This window comes from Solanum tuberosum, unplaced genomic scaffold, assembly GCF_000226075.1.
Source record: "Solanum tuberosum cultivar DM 1-3 516 R44 unplaced genomic scaffold, SolTub_3.0 scf00068, whole genome shotgun sequence".
Taxonomy (NCBI): Eukaryota; Viridiplantae; Streptophyta; class Magnoliopsida; order Solanales; family Solanaceae; genus Solanum; species Solanum tuberosum.
The window spans coordinates 1,640,760-1,656,608 of NW_006238994.1; the positions used below are offsets into that span (position 1 = coordinate 1,640,760).

The following is a 15,849-nucleotide window of genomic DNA, read 5'->3' on the forward strand; positions in this document are numbered from 1 at the left end:
AAATGTCTCAATTGTATCATTCTAACACATTATACATGTAGAAATATATATTTAAAAGAAAGTACAAACAACTCATTTTGTTAATCAAATACATTTCAATAAATTAGAATAGTCAAAGTTTTAAGTTCTAAATATTTTGTTATTTATGTAACTATATACTTAGGTATTTCGGTATGTTGTTTCTAAATATCAAATACAATATCGAATATAAAAGAAATTAAAATATATATCATATACCGATCAAATGCCATAATATCAAAATCACAGTATCAAAAATTTCAATATAATATGGTAATTCAGTATATATCATACCATGCCCGCCCACCCATAGTGCCTCGCTTTGAGGTGACTCCCAAAATTGTCTTTTGAAGTTACAATTACGAGAAAATGACATAAATAGTCTCTTAACTATATGAGTAAGTCTAAAATGGTCCCTTAACTATACACTTAACGGATTTAGTCCTTTAACTATTCAAAAACTTATCAGCTTTGGTCTCTTAACTATACATTTACCGGTTTTAGTCCATTAACTATAAACTTACCAATTTTAGTCCTTTAAGTATTCAAAAACTTATCAGCTTTGGTCTCTTAACTATACATTTACCGGTTTTAGTCCATTAACTATAAACTTACCAATTTTAGTCCTTTAAGTATTCAAAAACTTATCAGCTTTGGTCTCTTAACTATACATTTACCGGTTTTAGTCCATTAACTATAAACTTACCAATTTTAGTCCTTTAAGTATTCAAAAACTTATCAGCTTTGGTCTCTTAACTATACATTTACCGGTTTTAGTCCATTAACTATAAACTTACCAATTTTAGTCCTTTAAGTATTCAAAAACTTATCAGGTTTGACCTTTGTCCATTTTTCAAATACAAATAGCTTAGGTTTATATTAACGGAAAGTTTCGTGAAATTAAATCTTTAACCCATTTTTTAAGTTGTTTCTCTGTTCCCGCCATTTTTTCTTCAAACTACTCTTATGAAAAGAACAATAACGTCAACGATTCAAAATAAAATTAATGAGAAAATAAGATATAAGTCCTAATTTTATTCAATAGAGGATAAAATTAAGCATACAATTGTTGTTAATGACTTGAATCCGCACTTGAATATGCTAATCAATGCGGATTTTATTTAATTTACTCAAATTTCTTTACGTAAAATAAAATGAATAGAATAATAAAATTGATCTATTTAAAAAAAAAAATGCAAATCTACCATTTTATAAATTTCAATTTCTAAAATATTAAACAAATTCCGTTTAATGAAGTCGTTGGAGTACAAACTTTGGATTTAATGGGTAATAATTTTTTCCTTTTTATAATAAAGTTTAGCATATTCAAGTCATTAGTAGCAATAATATGCTTCATTTTATCCTCTGTTGAATAAAATTATGACTTATATTTTCTTTTCCCGTGAATTTTATTTTAAATCGTTGAGGTTGAGGTTCTTCGCATAAAGTTAATTTGAAGAAAAAGTAGCGGAGGGAGAGAAACAAAAGAAAGTTGCTAAAGGATTTAATTTCTCGAGGCATGAATTTCGTTAATATAAACCTAAGCTATTTGTATTTTAAAAAATGGACAAAGACCAAACATGATAAGTTTTTGAATACTTAAAGGACTAAAATTGGTAAGTTTATAGTTAAGAGACTAAAACCGATAAGTGTATAATTAAGGAACCAAAACTGATAAGTTTTTGAATAGTTAAAGGACTAAATTCGTTAAGTGTGTAGTTAAGGAACCATTTTAGACCTATTCCTACAGTTGACTAAGGACTATTTATGTCATTTTCTCTTACAATTACTAACACTAACCCGACCCGTCGAAAAACCCGACCCAAGAATACCCCCAAATCGCCTGTCCTCTTGTAATGCCAATTTGTATTCAATGGATAAGTAGATACCAGAGCAGCAAACTCTAAGCTTGGAGGGAAGATGAAATCTGCGGGACATTGTTTGATTGCTTCTATAACTCCTTTTCATTCTGTTATCCGTTTTGGTAGATTCTCATCAAACTTGTTCTATGGAAGTTCAAGCAAACCAAGGACATTGTGTGCTTATCATCAAAACTCCAAGCTCCACTCTGCTTCTCTAATGGCTGCAGAGCGCTATCCTCCTCCTTGGTTCAGGTGCCTGCATATATTTAACTCCAGTTTTCTCTGTTTACAATGTTAATAAGCTCCCTAATAGTTGTTTATTTAGGGTGTGTTCGGTATGAAGGAAAATGTTCTATTAGGAAAAATAAATGAGTTTCTTAGTTATTTTCTTCTGTTCATTAGCTAAGCAAAAATAATATTATCCTAAAAACATTTGTATACAACCTAGACAAATACTCACTATACGAGTGGACGTGGGGGTAGTGAGGGTGGGGGGTATGGGGGCAAGGGTGATGATGAGGTGTGTCGGAGAATGGGGAAGACACAATCAAGGTGGAATGTCACTTGTTTTTCTTACTTCCAGTGGGGAAGTCATTTTACCTGATTTAAGTTATTTGTTATCATAGAAATAATGTTTTTTCAAAAAATAAATAATTAACCAACTGAACATGAGAAAATTGAAAAACATTTGAGAAAATGTTTTCCTCCATAATGAAGTCCGAACACACCCTTAATAGCCAAGAATAGCTCCCTAATATTTGTAGGCCTTTGTATTTTAACAGTGTTGCCCCCATGATGGACTGGACGGATAACCATTACAGAACTTTGGCCCGTCTTATCTCAAAAAAGGCATGGCTCTACACAGAAATGATTGCTGCAGAAACAATTGTCTACCAGACTGGCAATTTGGTAAAGTAATGCTGCATGTAATGAGACTCTAGTGCTTCTCTACCATACTATAAAGTACTTTGTTGTTTCTCACTGATAACTAGAGCTAAGCAAAAAGAAGAGAATTAAGCGAGCTAATCTTTTGTTCTTATTCTAGACAAAAAGAAATGAAAAAGAGAAGAACATTTACCATTCTTCCAAATATCCTTCTGAAGGTGTGCATTGTTGCAGCCCCGGGGGATTCGGTCCTAGTGGTTAGAGTGAGGGTGCGTGATGTGTGGGGTTAGACACACGCCATGGGCTTGAAACCTGCTGCAGACAAAAATGTTGTATTTAAAAGGAGAAGGTTTTCTTGGCTGGGTCATGAAAATTGGGTTGATTTAAATCAAGTAACATCCAACTGAGTTGCAAAACATGTGCACTTAGCCCTCGGGGATTTCTCGGTTATTTGTTTTTTTTTCTAAAAGAAGAAAAGGTGTGGATTGTTGCACTCCCTCTGCCGCAGTTTTTGTTTTCAGTTAGCATTTGGCAAGCTACATGAATTGGAACCGTGCCATAGTAAGTAAAGGCCCACAATTACACAGGATTCAAACTAGTCTACTAGTATAATTTAACTCAAGTGTACAGATTAATTTTTTCACTAAATGTGCATAAATCAAATATCTAATAATTTTATTTTATCCATTTGCTGTAAGACTAGACACAGTGAAGTAGTCAAAAGTTGCCTTATGTAATCTTGATCCTCTGACCGCCATCCCCATTTTTTTTATGATAAAAGGAAATAGTGACTATATGTCTCTGTGGGTATATACCTGCTTTCAACATAATGTAAACTGACCATTTACAAAGAGGAGTTTACAGTTAACACTTTTATGGGTGAACTGCCAACTCCAAGGTCAAGGCCAGATACTTAGTTCTACTTTTTTTTTGGGTTAGTCTTACACCTGTTTTTAACCCTGATGTTTTCTTGGATTTTGGCAGCTCACTAGTCCTTTGATAGTTTTATTTTTTGTCCATTCTAGGAGCTGACTCTTCCTACTTCTGTAATTATGCATCTGCTGGATGCTTTGTTTATCAATTCACCACTTATTTCATCAAAAGAAAAGTTTTTAACTTTTATGGGTGGTGCCTGAAAACACTGGTTTGATTGACTAAATAGATGGATTGGACCGTTATTTTTTCAATTATTACAACAAAAAAAAATTGGGTTGTCTTTTGAGGTTCAAGTTAGCCAAATTGGTTGGTCATTTGCGTTCTCCTAAACTAGGACCCTTGTCGCAGTTAGTTGTTCCCATAGAAAACAAATGTTTATTTTGTTAATATAACATGTGTGGGTAAGAAGGGGACCTAGATGATATATTATTGTGTCCTAGGTAGATCTCCTAAAGGAATTTCTCGTACTGGTAGGTTACTATGTTTGCCGCTTGGACCTTTAAGTGCAGCTTGTCACTGACTAATGGTTGTGTATCTATCAGCCTGTAAGATCTGGCATTTATGTGATTCTTCTAATATACCAGGATAGATTCTTGGCATATGGCCCTGAGCAACATCCTATAGTGCTTCAAATCGGAGGAAATAAATTGGAGAACTTGGCCAAAGCAACGCAACTGGCAACTCCTTATGGCTATGATGAAATTAATCTTAAGTTAGTTCTGCTTTTCCCATCTACCATATAAGTTTCTAGCCTTTTGTTTAGACCCATAACTGATACTTTTCCTCTATTATCTATTAGTTGTGGATGTCCGAGCCCAAAAGTAGCTGGACATGGGTGTTTCGGTGTGCGCCTCATGCTTGATCCGAAGGTTCAGATTTGTTTGCTTGATACATCAAATACATTATTTATCTGTAGAGTTCCTCTGATATATGCATAACTTATATAAGGAAAGTTTGTTGCTGAGGCCATGTCCGTAATTGCTGCCAATACAAATGTTCCTGTGAGCGTCAAATGCAGAATTGGAGTTGATGACCATGACTCATACAATGAACTCTGTAAGCTCTTCAAACTTCCATTCATTCACATGAAACTAGAACAAAAAAAGTCTTCAATTCTTGATTTTTTTATTTTCACTTGATGTTTCTTTCTCTTGTGTGGGTTATGATCCAGCATGTTTGTTTTATGCTCCAACCTTGCTTCAAGAAAATCATCAAAATTGAGCTTCATTAGTTTGTCCAAAATAATCTTCCAACTTTCAAGTAGGCTTTTGCTGTCCTTGTAGCTGCTTGGACATTCGAGTAGATCTTAGAAAGCTGACAATAACTTGTAACTATGAACTAGAAGCAAATTGCATGATTACTTAACCTGGAGCAGAAGCGATGTTACACTTTCAGGTGGCTATATTTCACCTGGTCTTTTTGTTCCTTTTGAGCAACAATGTATTAGTAGATTTGTGAAGACTAGATGGGAGCACCTCTGTACTTGCACACACGTTGACACAAGTTACTTAATAGTTCTCTCCCCATGCTGGATCTGAAATTAAATGTCATCAAACATAAGAAAGAGAACTGGAGATCATAATTTAATATAAACAGTGCTGGTTCTTTGTCTCTGCAAGGGCTTATGCTTAAAAATTCTATGTAGGGTAATATGCGTAGTGGCTTAACCGAAAAAGTTTCCACGTAACTCTTTCTCAACCAGGTTAGCTGATAGCCTGGTACATTGTTTGACATGATTCTCATGCATATTTTTCTACTACTGTTATTTAGGATAGTTCTTATGTTTTGTATGCACTAGGGCTAGCTAAGATAGGGGTGGGCATGGTACGGTATGTTACGGTATTTAAAATTTTTGATACCGTAACTTCGGTATTCGGTATCTAGAGTACTATACCATTACCATACCAAATTAGCTCGGTATGGTTCGGTATATTTAATTTCGGTTTACCCTTCGGGGTGGCCCAGTGGTTTGGGCTTGGGACTTCCATGTTGGAGGTCTCAAGTTCGAAACCCCTTGCCAGCGAAAGCAAGGGGTTTGCCTTCTGGGTCGAGCTCGTCGCACCAAGCTTGCCTAGTGCGGGTTACCTCTCCTATGTGGTTTGCGAGCTATTGCATAGGAGCGGGGGTTTTACCCTGCGCGCACCCAAAGGGTAGCGGCTGCGGGTTTCCCTTGTCATCAAAAAAAATATTTAATTTCAGTTTCGGTATTTTACGGTATAGTATTCGGTAACCATAATTTGTTTGACTTCGACTTACATATATATACATAACTCTCCATACAATTTATTTAGCAAACAAGTTAGAACCATTCTCTTTGTCCTTTAGCAAGTATTCTTGCAAGACCAATATGATGATCAACATGAATATGAGAAATTCAAAAGCACAAGTCTCAATCATATTAGATCGACAACTACTTTTGTTAAATAATTTCACAAAAAGAATATTTCAATAACAATTGAATAGTCATAGATGCAAAGTTTAAAATAACATTATCTAAAATTATGCATAGCCCTATATAATTTTACACCACAAAAATCATTCACTAACCTGTAGACTCTAACTTGACATATACCACTATGTCAAGTTAGAGTCTACATGTTAGTGAATTAATTTTATAGATTATTATAAAATTTCGGTATGGTATACGGTATTTCGGTATTTATTTTATAAATACCAAATACCGTACTGAATACCAAAAAAAATTAAGGGTCATTCTAAATACCATACCAAATACCATAATATCCATACCGCGGTATAAAATTTTTTGATTTCGGTGTGGTATTCGATATATACCATACCATGCCCACCCCTAAGCTAAGATGAGTGCTTGATTCTGCTTCATGTTTATCAGAACACAGCTATTAAAAGGAAAAAAAGAAAGAGAGAGAAGAATATGAAAAGTGTTGTCTATAAACTGATTGACCTTCCCAATGAGTCTTACCCTATCAGTTAACATGGTGTAGTTCCCCCAGTTGGTGTGGTAAATAGTACTGCTATCTTCTCCATAAATTAGAAAATATTGACCTTCCCTTTCATGTGTACAGGTGATTTTATTTATGAGGTTTCTTCTCAGTCACCAACTCGGCATTTTATTATACATTCTCGGAAGGCATTATTGAATGGAATCAGCCCAGCAGATAATCGAAAAATTCCCCCACTCAAGTACGCAGTTTGTAATAGCTTAATAATCCAGCAAGGATTTATGATAATGAACCAAGTGAAATTAGATATCTCTATTTAATCATTTACTGGTGTATTTGTAGCCAAGACTTTCCTGTCTTTATATCTCAACAACTGTTCCTAATCACTGATAAACAAAAAGATCTTAATAATTGCTCATACTGACTAGCTAAGGTGGGCATTGATAGGTATGAGTACTACTATGCCCTTTTGCGTGATTTCCCTGATCTGCAGTTCACTATAAATGGAGGCATAACTTCTATTGAGGAGGTAAGTATCGCAAACCTATATGGAGTTGACATGTACTAATTTGTGAAAAAATGCTTTTAAAATGCTAAAATCAAATGTGAATAAGTTCTCCACTATTACTTTACTGTCAGTCAGGAATCAGGATTATTTCCTTTATTTTGAGCATAATAAGTTGCATAAGGATGGATTGGTGTTGACAGAATGCTGGATGTCTGATCCATTTAAATTACCTAATAGTCCCACATCTTGAGAAGGCTATGATATCTCCTTGATAAGCTTCTTTCTGTGAAAAATAACTTGTCAAAAAAAGAAAAGAAAAATTTAAAAGAGATGCATTTATATGCTCTTTCTTAGTCGACAAAAATCTGGATACATATTATGCCCCTAGCAATTCAGAGTCCAATCTTGTGCCAATTTAGGCTTGGGAAGTTTCGCTGAAAACTGTATAACTAACTGGTTTCTAGTCTGTCTTGCGCATTGATTGTGTAAGGCTGTAAGCTTTGTCAAACTTCATACTTCCACATAGGATTTCTTCTCCATTTGCCGATCTTTTGGTGCATATTCATATTCTATTTTAATGCTGCACTCTCATAATACCTAACCCTTTTTTGTGGTTGTTGCATTTGTAGGTTAATGCAGCATGTACAGAAGGAGCTCATGGGGTTATGGTGGGACGTGCAGCTTATGGCAAGTACGAAAAGTGTCTAAGTTCGTAGCCGTTTCAATATTTTGACCTTGTTAGTTTGATAGATGTCTACATATTTGTATCATCCCTTCTCCTAGATGTCTACATATTTGTTTTACACTTTACTACTGGTTTCTTTTATCTACTAGACACCTGTGTATGACCTCCCAAATATGGATGTTCTATGGATTCTATATGTTTGTCATATTCTCCTGTAATGCCTTTGAGGATACTTTTGAGAAGAATGTCCTTGTAGATCATGCAAGTTGAAAATTGTAGGTTTGTGCTAACCATTAAATTGAAAAATAAAAATGGTCTCTAGAGAGAACTTGAAAGACAATGCCCATTGGCTTCTCTTTAAGTTGGTACTCCCAATAAAGCAGTTAGTTATCTGAAGAGAGGTGGCTTTTACACTCTTCGGGGTAGCTCAGATGGTTTTGCTTGGGACTTCCATAATGGAGGTCTCAAGTTTGAAACCTCTTGCTTGTGAGAGCAGGGGGTTGGCCTTCCTGGTTGAGCTTGTCACAGGGGGTTTGCTTAGTGCGGTTTACCTCTTGTGTGCACCCAAAGGGTAGTGGCTGGGGGTTCCCTTGTCAACAAAAAAAAGAAAAGAAAAGAGAGGTGGCATTTACAACACATGAATAGAGTTGTAAATATGCTGTGAACATCAAATTTATTGTTTTAAGCTATTCTGTCTGGATAAACTTTTCTGTGTGGATCCATAGGAGAGATGGATTCTTGGTAAATAGAAGCTTTTGATATTTGTAGGATTTTTTGAGAAAAAGAAGAGCAGCAACCTTTTGACCTCTGTGGGGAATATGCAAAAAAATATCAAGTAACTGCTTCACCAAGAAAAAATAAAAAATCAAATAACTGTAACTGAGTAGTGGACATCATGTGATAAGTGGGGATCTTGTGCGTGTAATTTCATTGGTGATTTGCTGTTCAGTGGGTCTATATTGTGATTCTGATTCTGATTCTAGCTTTTGGTTCGATAATGCAGAATGATCAACCCCATCATATGTTTTGAAGCTCTAACTGCTAAGCTTGACATCTAATTTTTTATTAGGTTTCTCATTTTTTTTGACATGTTAAGACAACTCATGCTTTTGACAGTCCATGGCAGATTCTAGGACTTGTTGACAGCGCTGTATATGGTGCACCTCTTCGTAGTATAACACGGCGCCAGGTTCTCATTGCCATCTGTTTGTTTTTTTTGGAGTGAAATATTCCCACTTAAATAACATATGGTCTCATTGTTACTCATGTCTTCATGGTGGCAGGTTCTTGAACAATACCAGGTCTATGGGGATTCAGTCCTTAGAATATATGGGCCTAGGCCAACTGTTCGGGAAGTTGTCAAGGTAGGGTCTCTCGTCACTTTATTATTTTTAGCTATTAGCCTTAGCTGTGTCTGGAGTTTTGCAAGCTAAACACACTTTTAAAAGCTTAGTTAGCGAGTTTTCTATCTTCCTCATTCTTTTGTTTTCTTAGTTTAACATTTTATTAGGGCTTTGACTCCCAAAACATTTTATTGTTGTAATCATTTTAACTTTTCCCTGTACAGCCTTTGCTTGGCCTATTCCATGCAGAGCCTAGAAATGTTGTGTGGAAGCGTGCGGTTGATGCTGCTTTCCGGCACTGCACGGTATGTCACTATTGAATTATGACAATAAGAAGTGCTCTCTTTAATAATCATGACAGTTGGAATTGCTCTTTCCATTGCCATATTCTTGCTGTGATGCAATTATCTTTCACCTAGAATGGAACAAGTTTCTGACACTCATTTTCCCGAGTGGAATAGGATTTTTATTGTATAGAGAAAATTGTTTGGAAGAGTATAATGTTTCTTTATTGTGGAGCCATAGTAAAATAACCATGGGAAGACATGAAAATGGTAGTGTTGCTAAATATTAATTTGACTTTATGAAATTCGTGGACCTTGCTATTTAGGAAAGATGTCACATTCGCGTGTAGTTTAAGCACCATCACTGAACATGGTATCAGAAAAAATAGTTTGATGTGCCTATACGGCCCATCAGGAGCAAGCTCTGTTAGATTTTTGTTAGTCACTGGCAGGGTAACTTTAAATTGTCACACATGTCGATATATCTGTTTAAAACTGTATTTCTATGCTGTCTAAAGTCCCTTTCCATTCAAGTCCTCCTGCAGTAAGCTATTGCTTAAGTTTTTGAAACTGATTTTAAACCTTGTAGACAATAAAATCCCTTTTCGAGGAGACGTTGGGGGAAATTCCAGACGAAGTCCTTGATGCTCCCATTACAGAAGTTCCCTCTGGTATTACAGATACATTCATTAAGGCGAAGAGTTTGTTACCTCCTCCATACACAGTTAATGAAGAAGAATTACTGTATGCTTAAAACATACATATTTTTCTTACCTTTGTGTTTGTATCCACTGAAATCTATTCATTCTTTCAGAATTATGTGTTCTAGTTGCCTCATTTTTTGGGATGTAAAAGTGAAATCTTACAAGCTCACTGCTGCTATGAACAGAAAGCTGGAGCTACTGACATATTTTTCTAAAAAAAATTATAATATAGTCTATTGTGTAACAAATTCAACCTATACTATACAGACCAAACTTGAAGCCTTGATATTATTAAATTCTTGGAAATTCAATTTATACTCAATATAATAACTAGTCTTAGTATCTCATTTGTTCTAATCATTTGCAATTTATTTTGTCTGATGTTCTTGTTTCATTATTCCTTTTATTATTAACTTCCTTCTTAATATTACCTGGGGATAATTTTTTGTGGAGTTTTTCGAGAAATAATATCTATGAATTTAAATTTAAACAATAGTGTGTTTTTTTTTGTTATAATTTTAAAATAAATATAAATTTCTCTATTGAAATAGTCCATGTTGACTCTTAAAAACTGGAAAATCTTAGTAGTTAATTGGTTGGTTGACTACCTGAATTTCACTTTTATATTATTGGTGCAGTTTTGATTCGTGAAGAAACGGAAATGTTTTCATATTAAAAAAATAGATCAAAAAATTATTGGTGCAATTTTGATTTGTTGAGAAATGGAAATGTTTTGATATTAAAAAAATATATCAAAAAAGTTCCGTTGCCGGGACTTGAACCCGGGTCTCTCGGGTGAGAGCCGAGTATCCTAACCAACTAGACTACAACGGATTATTGAACATGTTGTAAGGTTAATTTATTTTATTAATCTCAAAACATAAGAAAATAAACATTATTACTCAATTAATACATTTTATAGGAGGAAAAATGAATCCATCACGACACTAACTTACACTAAAAATAAAATAAAATTACATAATACAGTAGCAGTTGTAATAATAGTTCCTAGCCAACATGATTCTAAAATTGCACTTCCTTTAATTTCCTACTACCCCCTTAAAATTGTCAATGATTGTCTCAATAAGGAGAAAAGGAGTTGAAGAAATGAAATTAAGGGACATGTACAAAGGAGAAAGAAAAAAAATTAATTCCACAAAAATGCCAATGGGTGCGGCTCGGAAGGGCATTTTGGGAATAACACCCCCTTTGTTGTGTATTTAACGTTTGTACATAAAGCTTTGACAGTTAAACCTCCTTCGTGACGTATATTCACATTTTCCATTTGTATCCCTTTGCATGGAACAGTTTTACTGCATTTTAATTTAATTGCAGTTTGCGTGGAACTCGTTCCCTTTATATTTTTGAACATTATATTACTCACATGCACTGCTTCTTTCTGAAAAATACATAAATAAATAAATAAAATATTAGCACTAATCGTAATTAAATGAACATTTTATCCAAAGAAATTTGACACAAGTCATATGAGAAAACTATATAGTAAAGGCTAAAGCAAGGCACTTAATTGCATAGTTTTTTAAGGTCAGTGGTAACTTTTAATTTTGACAATAAAATATGTAATCCTTTTGAAATAAAGTTACATATTTGAAGATTGCGCGTAGAAAGTTGACAATTCAAAAAACCTTAAAAAGCGTATAAAAAAATTACGATCAAAGAAAAACTTATTTGACTCTTGAAATTCTATTGCTGCCACAATTGGGATGGGAGGAGGGGGTATTTTACTAAAGTTATCTCCAAAATAATTATTATTTCTACTTCATGAAGTGAGTATAATTCTAAATTATTGTTGTTGATATATAGAATGTTTAATGAATATAATTATAATTACCTGCTCTTTGCATGGCTTATCTTGGTCACAATAAAATTGATCAATGATTATGGGGTTGGTCACATTCACCATCTGTATGTTTTGAAAAAGAATGTCTTTTGCATATCCACGTCCTCCCTATTTAAATTATAAACAATTAAAAAATGTTGAGCATTCAATAAACACAAGAATACAAACTATAATTAATCTGCTAATTAAGACCAATAAGTTTAAATCAAAGACAAATCTATTTTATATCTTGAAAATAAAAAGAATAAAATACTAACTTAGATAAAGTGAGGTGTTAATTAATAACGTTATTTACCAGTTTTTCAACAAAACTAAATAGTTTCTAGGTAATTAATTTGCTAAATGAGTGGTGAAAAATCGTTAGGAACTCAAAATAGATGATAACTAAATTAGTATTGCTTTGTTTTTTTTTCGTGCTCAGGTATCTATATTGGAGCTCGATTAAATTCAAATTTGTGCGCTTCCTAACAAAGGTGACTCCGTCCATATCTGGGGACTCAAACCCGAGACTTCTTGTTAAGGATGAAGAAATATTTATCACTCCACCACAACCCTGAACTTGTTGGTGAATGAGTATTACTTTGCTTATCTACTAATTTCAAAAATAGATTTCTATTTTATTTTTCACTATATCAAGAAAAGATAATTATTACTTTTTCATATTTTATTCTTAATATTAATTACTTATTCTTTAAATTATTTTTCAAGGTCTAATACTATACATTAATTAATAGAAATAGTGTGATTAAAGAGTCAGGTCAATTATTATTTTCGTAATGGTATATCGAATCCAAATATAACAAGTAAAAGTAAACGGAAATTTAATTAGTGGGAAACCAAGTGGATATATACCTGCCAAGACTTTATTCTTAATCCATTGGTTGTTCCCCTCAAGGTAGCATCATGTACATAAATATTTGAAACAACATCCTCCTCTTTATTTTTACCCAAGCTCCCAATACTAAAAAAAATAAAAAAAATTTAGTATTTTTTTTAATTATATAGATATGAATTTTTTTTAATTGTCTACCATATATATATTGCATATAGTTACCTTATTCCATGGCCAGGTCCACAATGTATATATCTTGCTCTAACATTAGTGGAACCATTTACTATTGAGATACAATCATCACCTAATTAATTGACCAAAAAACATATTCAGTCAGTAATATATAATTAATTAATTAATGTAATTTATTTTAATTTTTAACTAATAAAAAATACCTGTTTCAATATAAGAATGGTGAATATCAATATCTTTTGTCCCAGAAACATGAATTCCATCGGTGTTGGGGCTATCAGCAGGAGCGGTAATTTTCAATCTTGAAACTTCAACAAGTTCACTTTTTGTAATTGTTAAGTGCATTTTTTGTGGATTCTTAAACTCTAAATTTCTCACTTTCAAATTTGTACAATTATAAAAGGACATAGCCTGTAAAAAATTAAGATATACATATTATTAGTATTAATGTTTTATTGCTTAATTTTTGTAATCTTTATAAAAGTTGGGTTGAAAGTAAGTACTTACAGTTGGAACTGTTAGTGTTTGTGTATTGCATGGCTGCAGAAAAAAAAAAAGAAGAGAAAATTAATGATATACTACTATATATTACACGATGGTGCTGTTATAACACAAAATTAGGCGCAATACATAAACATGATCCTTAACTTGACTTCAGCTGGCAATTATGATCTTTAATTTTGAGTGTGCACAAGTAGACATTTAAACTTGTATAAAATTAAACAAATAGACACATTCGTCCTACATGGTGTCCTACGTGTATTATGCCTCGTAGGACACGTATGTCTACTTGTTCAATTTTATACAATTTTAAGTGCCTACGTGTGCACACTCAAAATTGAAGGACACAAATATTAGTTGAAGTCAAGTTAAAGAGCATATTTATTGAACACAATTTGTGTTTTGATTAATCAAATTCGAAAAGCATCTTTGAGTAGCAATTGTGTTTAACCAAAAAAGACTGCTTTTCAGAAGTTAAAAGGAATAATTTTCCCCCCTAAAAAATACCATTTTTAAAAAATACACTTGGACTTTTTAAAAGATTGGTTAAACACGAATTGTTACTCAAAAGCATTTTTTAAATTTATTAACCAAACACAAATTACTTTTCCCTTTTTTTATACATGGTGTAACATAGAAAAATGAAATTAAAAGAAACTCACAATAGTTTTATCAACTTTACAAGAGCTTTTCCACCATACTTGTCCATTGCCATCAATACTTCCAATACCTTCAACTATAAAATTTTCCATATTTTGGAATAAAAGCCAATGTCTTTTATCTTCCTTATAATCTGATATATCTTTTGAAGCTCTTAGTTCTCCATTTATCTAAATAAAAACAAAACAGATATTTCAATAAAAAGAATAACTAGGAAAATAAATTACAAATTATATAAGTTAATTGTAGTAATAAATAGTAGAAATATTTTTAATTATTATACTCACCATCATTCTAAGTCCTTTCTTACAAGGACCATGAAACTTAATTGGTCCAATGTAATATATTTTGTGCCTTGGAATCAAAAGCACACCATTTTCTGTTTTGCATGTCTTCTTCCAAGCCTTTATAAATGCCTGAAATTGGAATTCATTATTTCAGTATAAAGGCCGGTAAAAAATATTTATACGATCAGATCACTTATAAAGTAAGTATACGATAAATGTCTCTATAATAAACATTATTGACACCATAATAGGTTTAGCTACACTAATAATATAGTATTTTTTACAATATCCATGTATATATCCTAAATCATTTCAGGATTATTTGACAGGGGCAGAGTCAGGTAGGAGCAAGGGATTCATTTGAACTTCCTTCGACGAAAAATGACATTGTATATTTAAGGTTAAAATTATTTTTATGTATATATAGTATATGTTGAATTTCATTGACTCCTTCATGTGTCTACCTTTTCACATTTTGAACCCCTGAATAAAATTCTGACTACGCCACTGTTATTTAATGCCACTAGGTAGAATTGTCCAGAAAAACAAAATTGAAAAAAGAATTTACCTCTGTATCATCTGAAAGTCCATCACCTTTGGCTCCAAAAGATTGTATATCAATAATTGCTTGTGTCCTCTTTTTCACATGACCATTTTTTGGTGCATTATGACCATGTTTTATTGGTTTTCCAATCTTCTTTTTTCCATTACAAGAAGTTGAAAACAATGAAGTGGCTAACAATACTATAAAGAGAATTCTAAAAAGCATTTTATTATTTTTGCCTTTTTTGCTCTTGTTGGAACTTATAAAGGAAATAAGAAATCAAAATGAAAAAAGAACTGTGTACTACCTCAATTTGATCATGAAGTACATATCATCAATATATATATAGAGAGAGGAATTATTAAGAATGAAGGGAAAAAATAAATGGTTCTTAGAGAAAGTGTTCTTTTTTAGAACAAAAAATGAGAGGAAAAAAAGTCAACAATTTCAAGATTCAGGTATTTCTCAACTTAGGAAAATATTTGAAAAGAGGACTAGTATTTTCTCACAATAATGGTTTCTTACTTTCCTTGTGCTTGTTATTAGTCATCATCATACAAGCATGAGTTTGTATGAAAACCAAATAACTTCCTAATAATTCATCTAGTTAAACCTACTACCTCCGTCCACTTTTATTTGTCATGTTGCGCTTCTCGAAAGTCAATTTAACTCATTTTCAAAGTTGAATTAGATTATATTGATTCGATATTTTAAACAAAAAAAATTAGATATTCAAAAACTATACGAAAAGTACTATAAATTGCAGTTTTTTACATATCAATATAATGAAAAAATACGTCGTAAAATGTTAGTCAAAGTTCTAATA

General features: G+C 32.8%; 2 protein-coding genes and 1 non-coding gene across 3 annotated transcripts; 1 reads left to right on the forward strand and 2 right to left on the reverse strand.

Moving 5' to 3' along the window:
• Positions 1-1,854: 1,854 nt before the first annotated feature.
• Positions 1,855-10,461, forward strand: LOC102587473 (tRNA-dihydrouridine(20/20a) synthase-like). Its single transcript, XM_006345377.2, has 12 exons — positions 1,855-2,132; positions 2,663-2,789; positions 4,286-4,413; positions 4,501-4,570; positions 4,655-4,757; positions 6,746-6,863; positions 7,070-7,151; positions 7,760-7,821; positions 8,932-9,004; positions 9,099-9,179; positions 9,383-9,463; positions 10,032-10,461. Exons 1-12 carry the CDS (start codon positions 1,939-1,941, stop codon positions 10,194-10,196), a joined length of 1,284 nt encoding a protein of 427 aa, XP_006345439.1. The 5' UTR covers positions 1,855-1,938; the 3' UTR covers positions 10,197-10,461.
• Positions 10,462-10,907: 446 nt separating this feature from the next.
• TRNAE-CUC (transfer RNA glutamic acid (anticodon CUC)) lies at positions 10,908-10,980 on the reverse strand. The gene has a single exon. It is a non-coding gene; the product is annotated as a tRNA-Glu (tRNA).
• A 137-nt stretch (positions 10,981-11,117) lies between these two features.
• On the reverse strand, positions 11,118-15,318 carry LOC102581953 (polygalacturonase-like). The gene is made up of 9 exons (XM_015307845.1): positions 15,048-15,318; positions 14,480-14,608; positions 14,195-14,362; positions 13,539-13,571; positions 13,235-13,442; positions 13,062-13,143; positions 12,860-12,968; positions 11,999-12,115; positions 11,118-11,545 (listed from the first exon to the last, which is right to left on the reverse strand). The coding sequence occupies exons 1-9, from the start codon at positions 15,246-15,248 to the stop codon at positions 11,294-11,296; spliced, it is 1,299 nt and encodes a 432-aa protein (XP_015163331.1). The 5' UTR covers positions 15,249-15,318; the 3' UTR covers positions 11,118-11,293.
• Positions 15,319-15,849: the final 531 nt, after the last annotated feature.

Excerpts from the sequence above, each read along its gene's own strand:
- LOC102587473 (XM_006345377.2), top strand. The coding sequence starts at position 1,939 with ATGAAATCTGCGGGACATTGTTTGATTGCTTCTATAACTCCTTTTCAT. Across the intron at positions 4,414-4,500 it reads TATGATGAAATTAATCTTAA|TTGTGGATGTCCGAGCCCAA; the intron begins GTTAGTTCTGCT and ends ATTATCTATTAG. Across the intron at positions 6,864-7,069 it reads CGAAAAATTCCCCCACTCAA|GTATGAGTACTACTATGCCC; the intron begins GTACGCAGTTTG and ends GGGCATTGATAG.
- LOC102581953 (XM_015307845.1), bottom strand. The coding sequence starts at position 15,248 with ATGCTTTTTAGAATTCTCTTTATAGTATTGTTAGCCACTTCATTGTTT. Across the intron at positions 13,144-13,234 it reads CCATTCTTATATTGAAACAG|GTGATGATTGTATCTCAATA; the intron begins GTATTTTTTATT and ends TCAATTAATTAG. Across the intron at positions 12,969-13,061 it reads GGACCTGGCCATGGAATAAG|TATTGGGAGCTTGGGTAAAA; the intron begins GTAACTATATGC and ends TATTTTTTTTAG.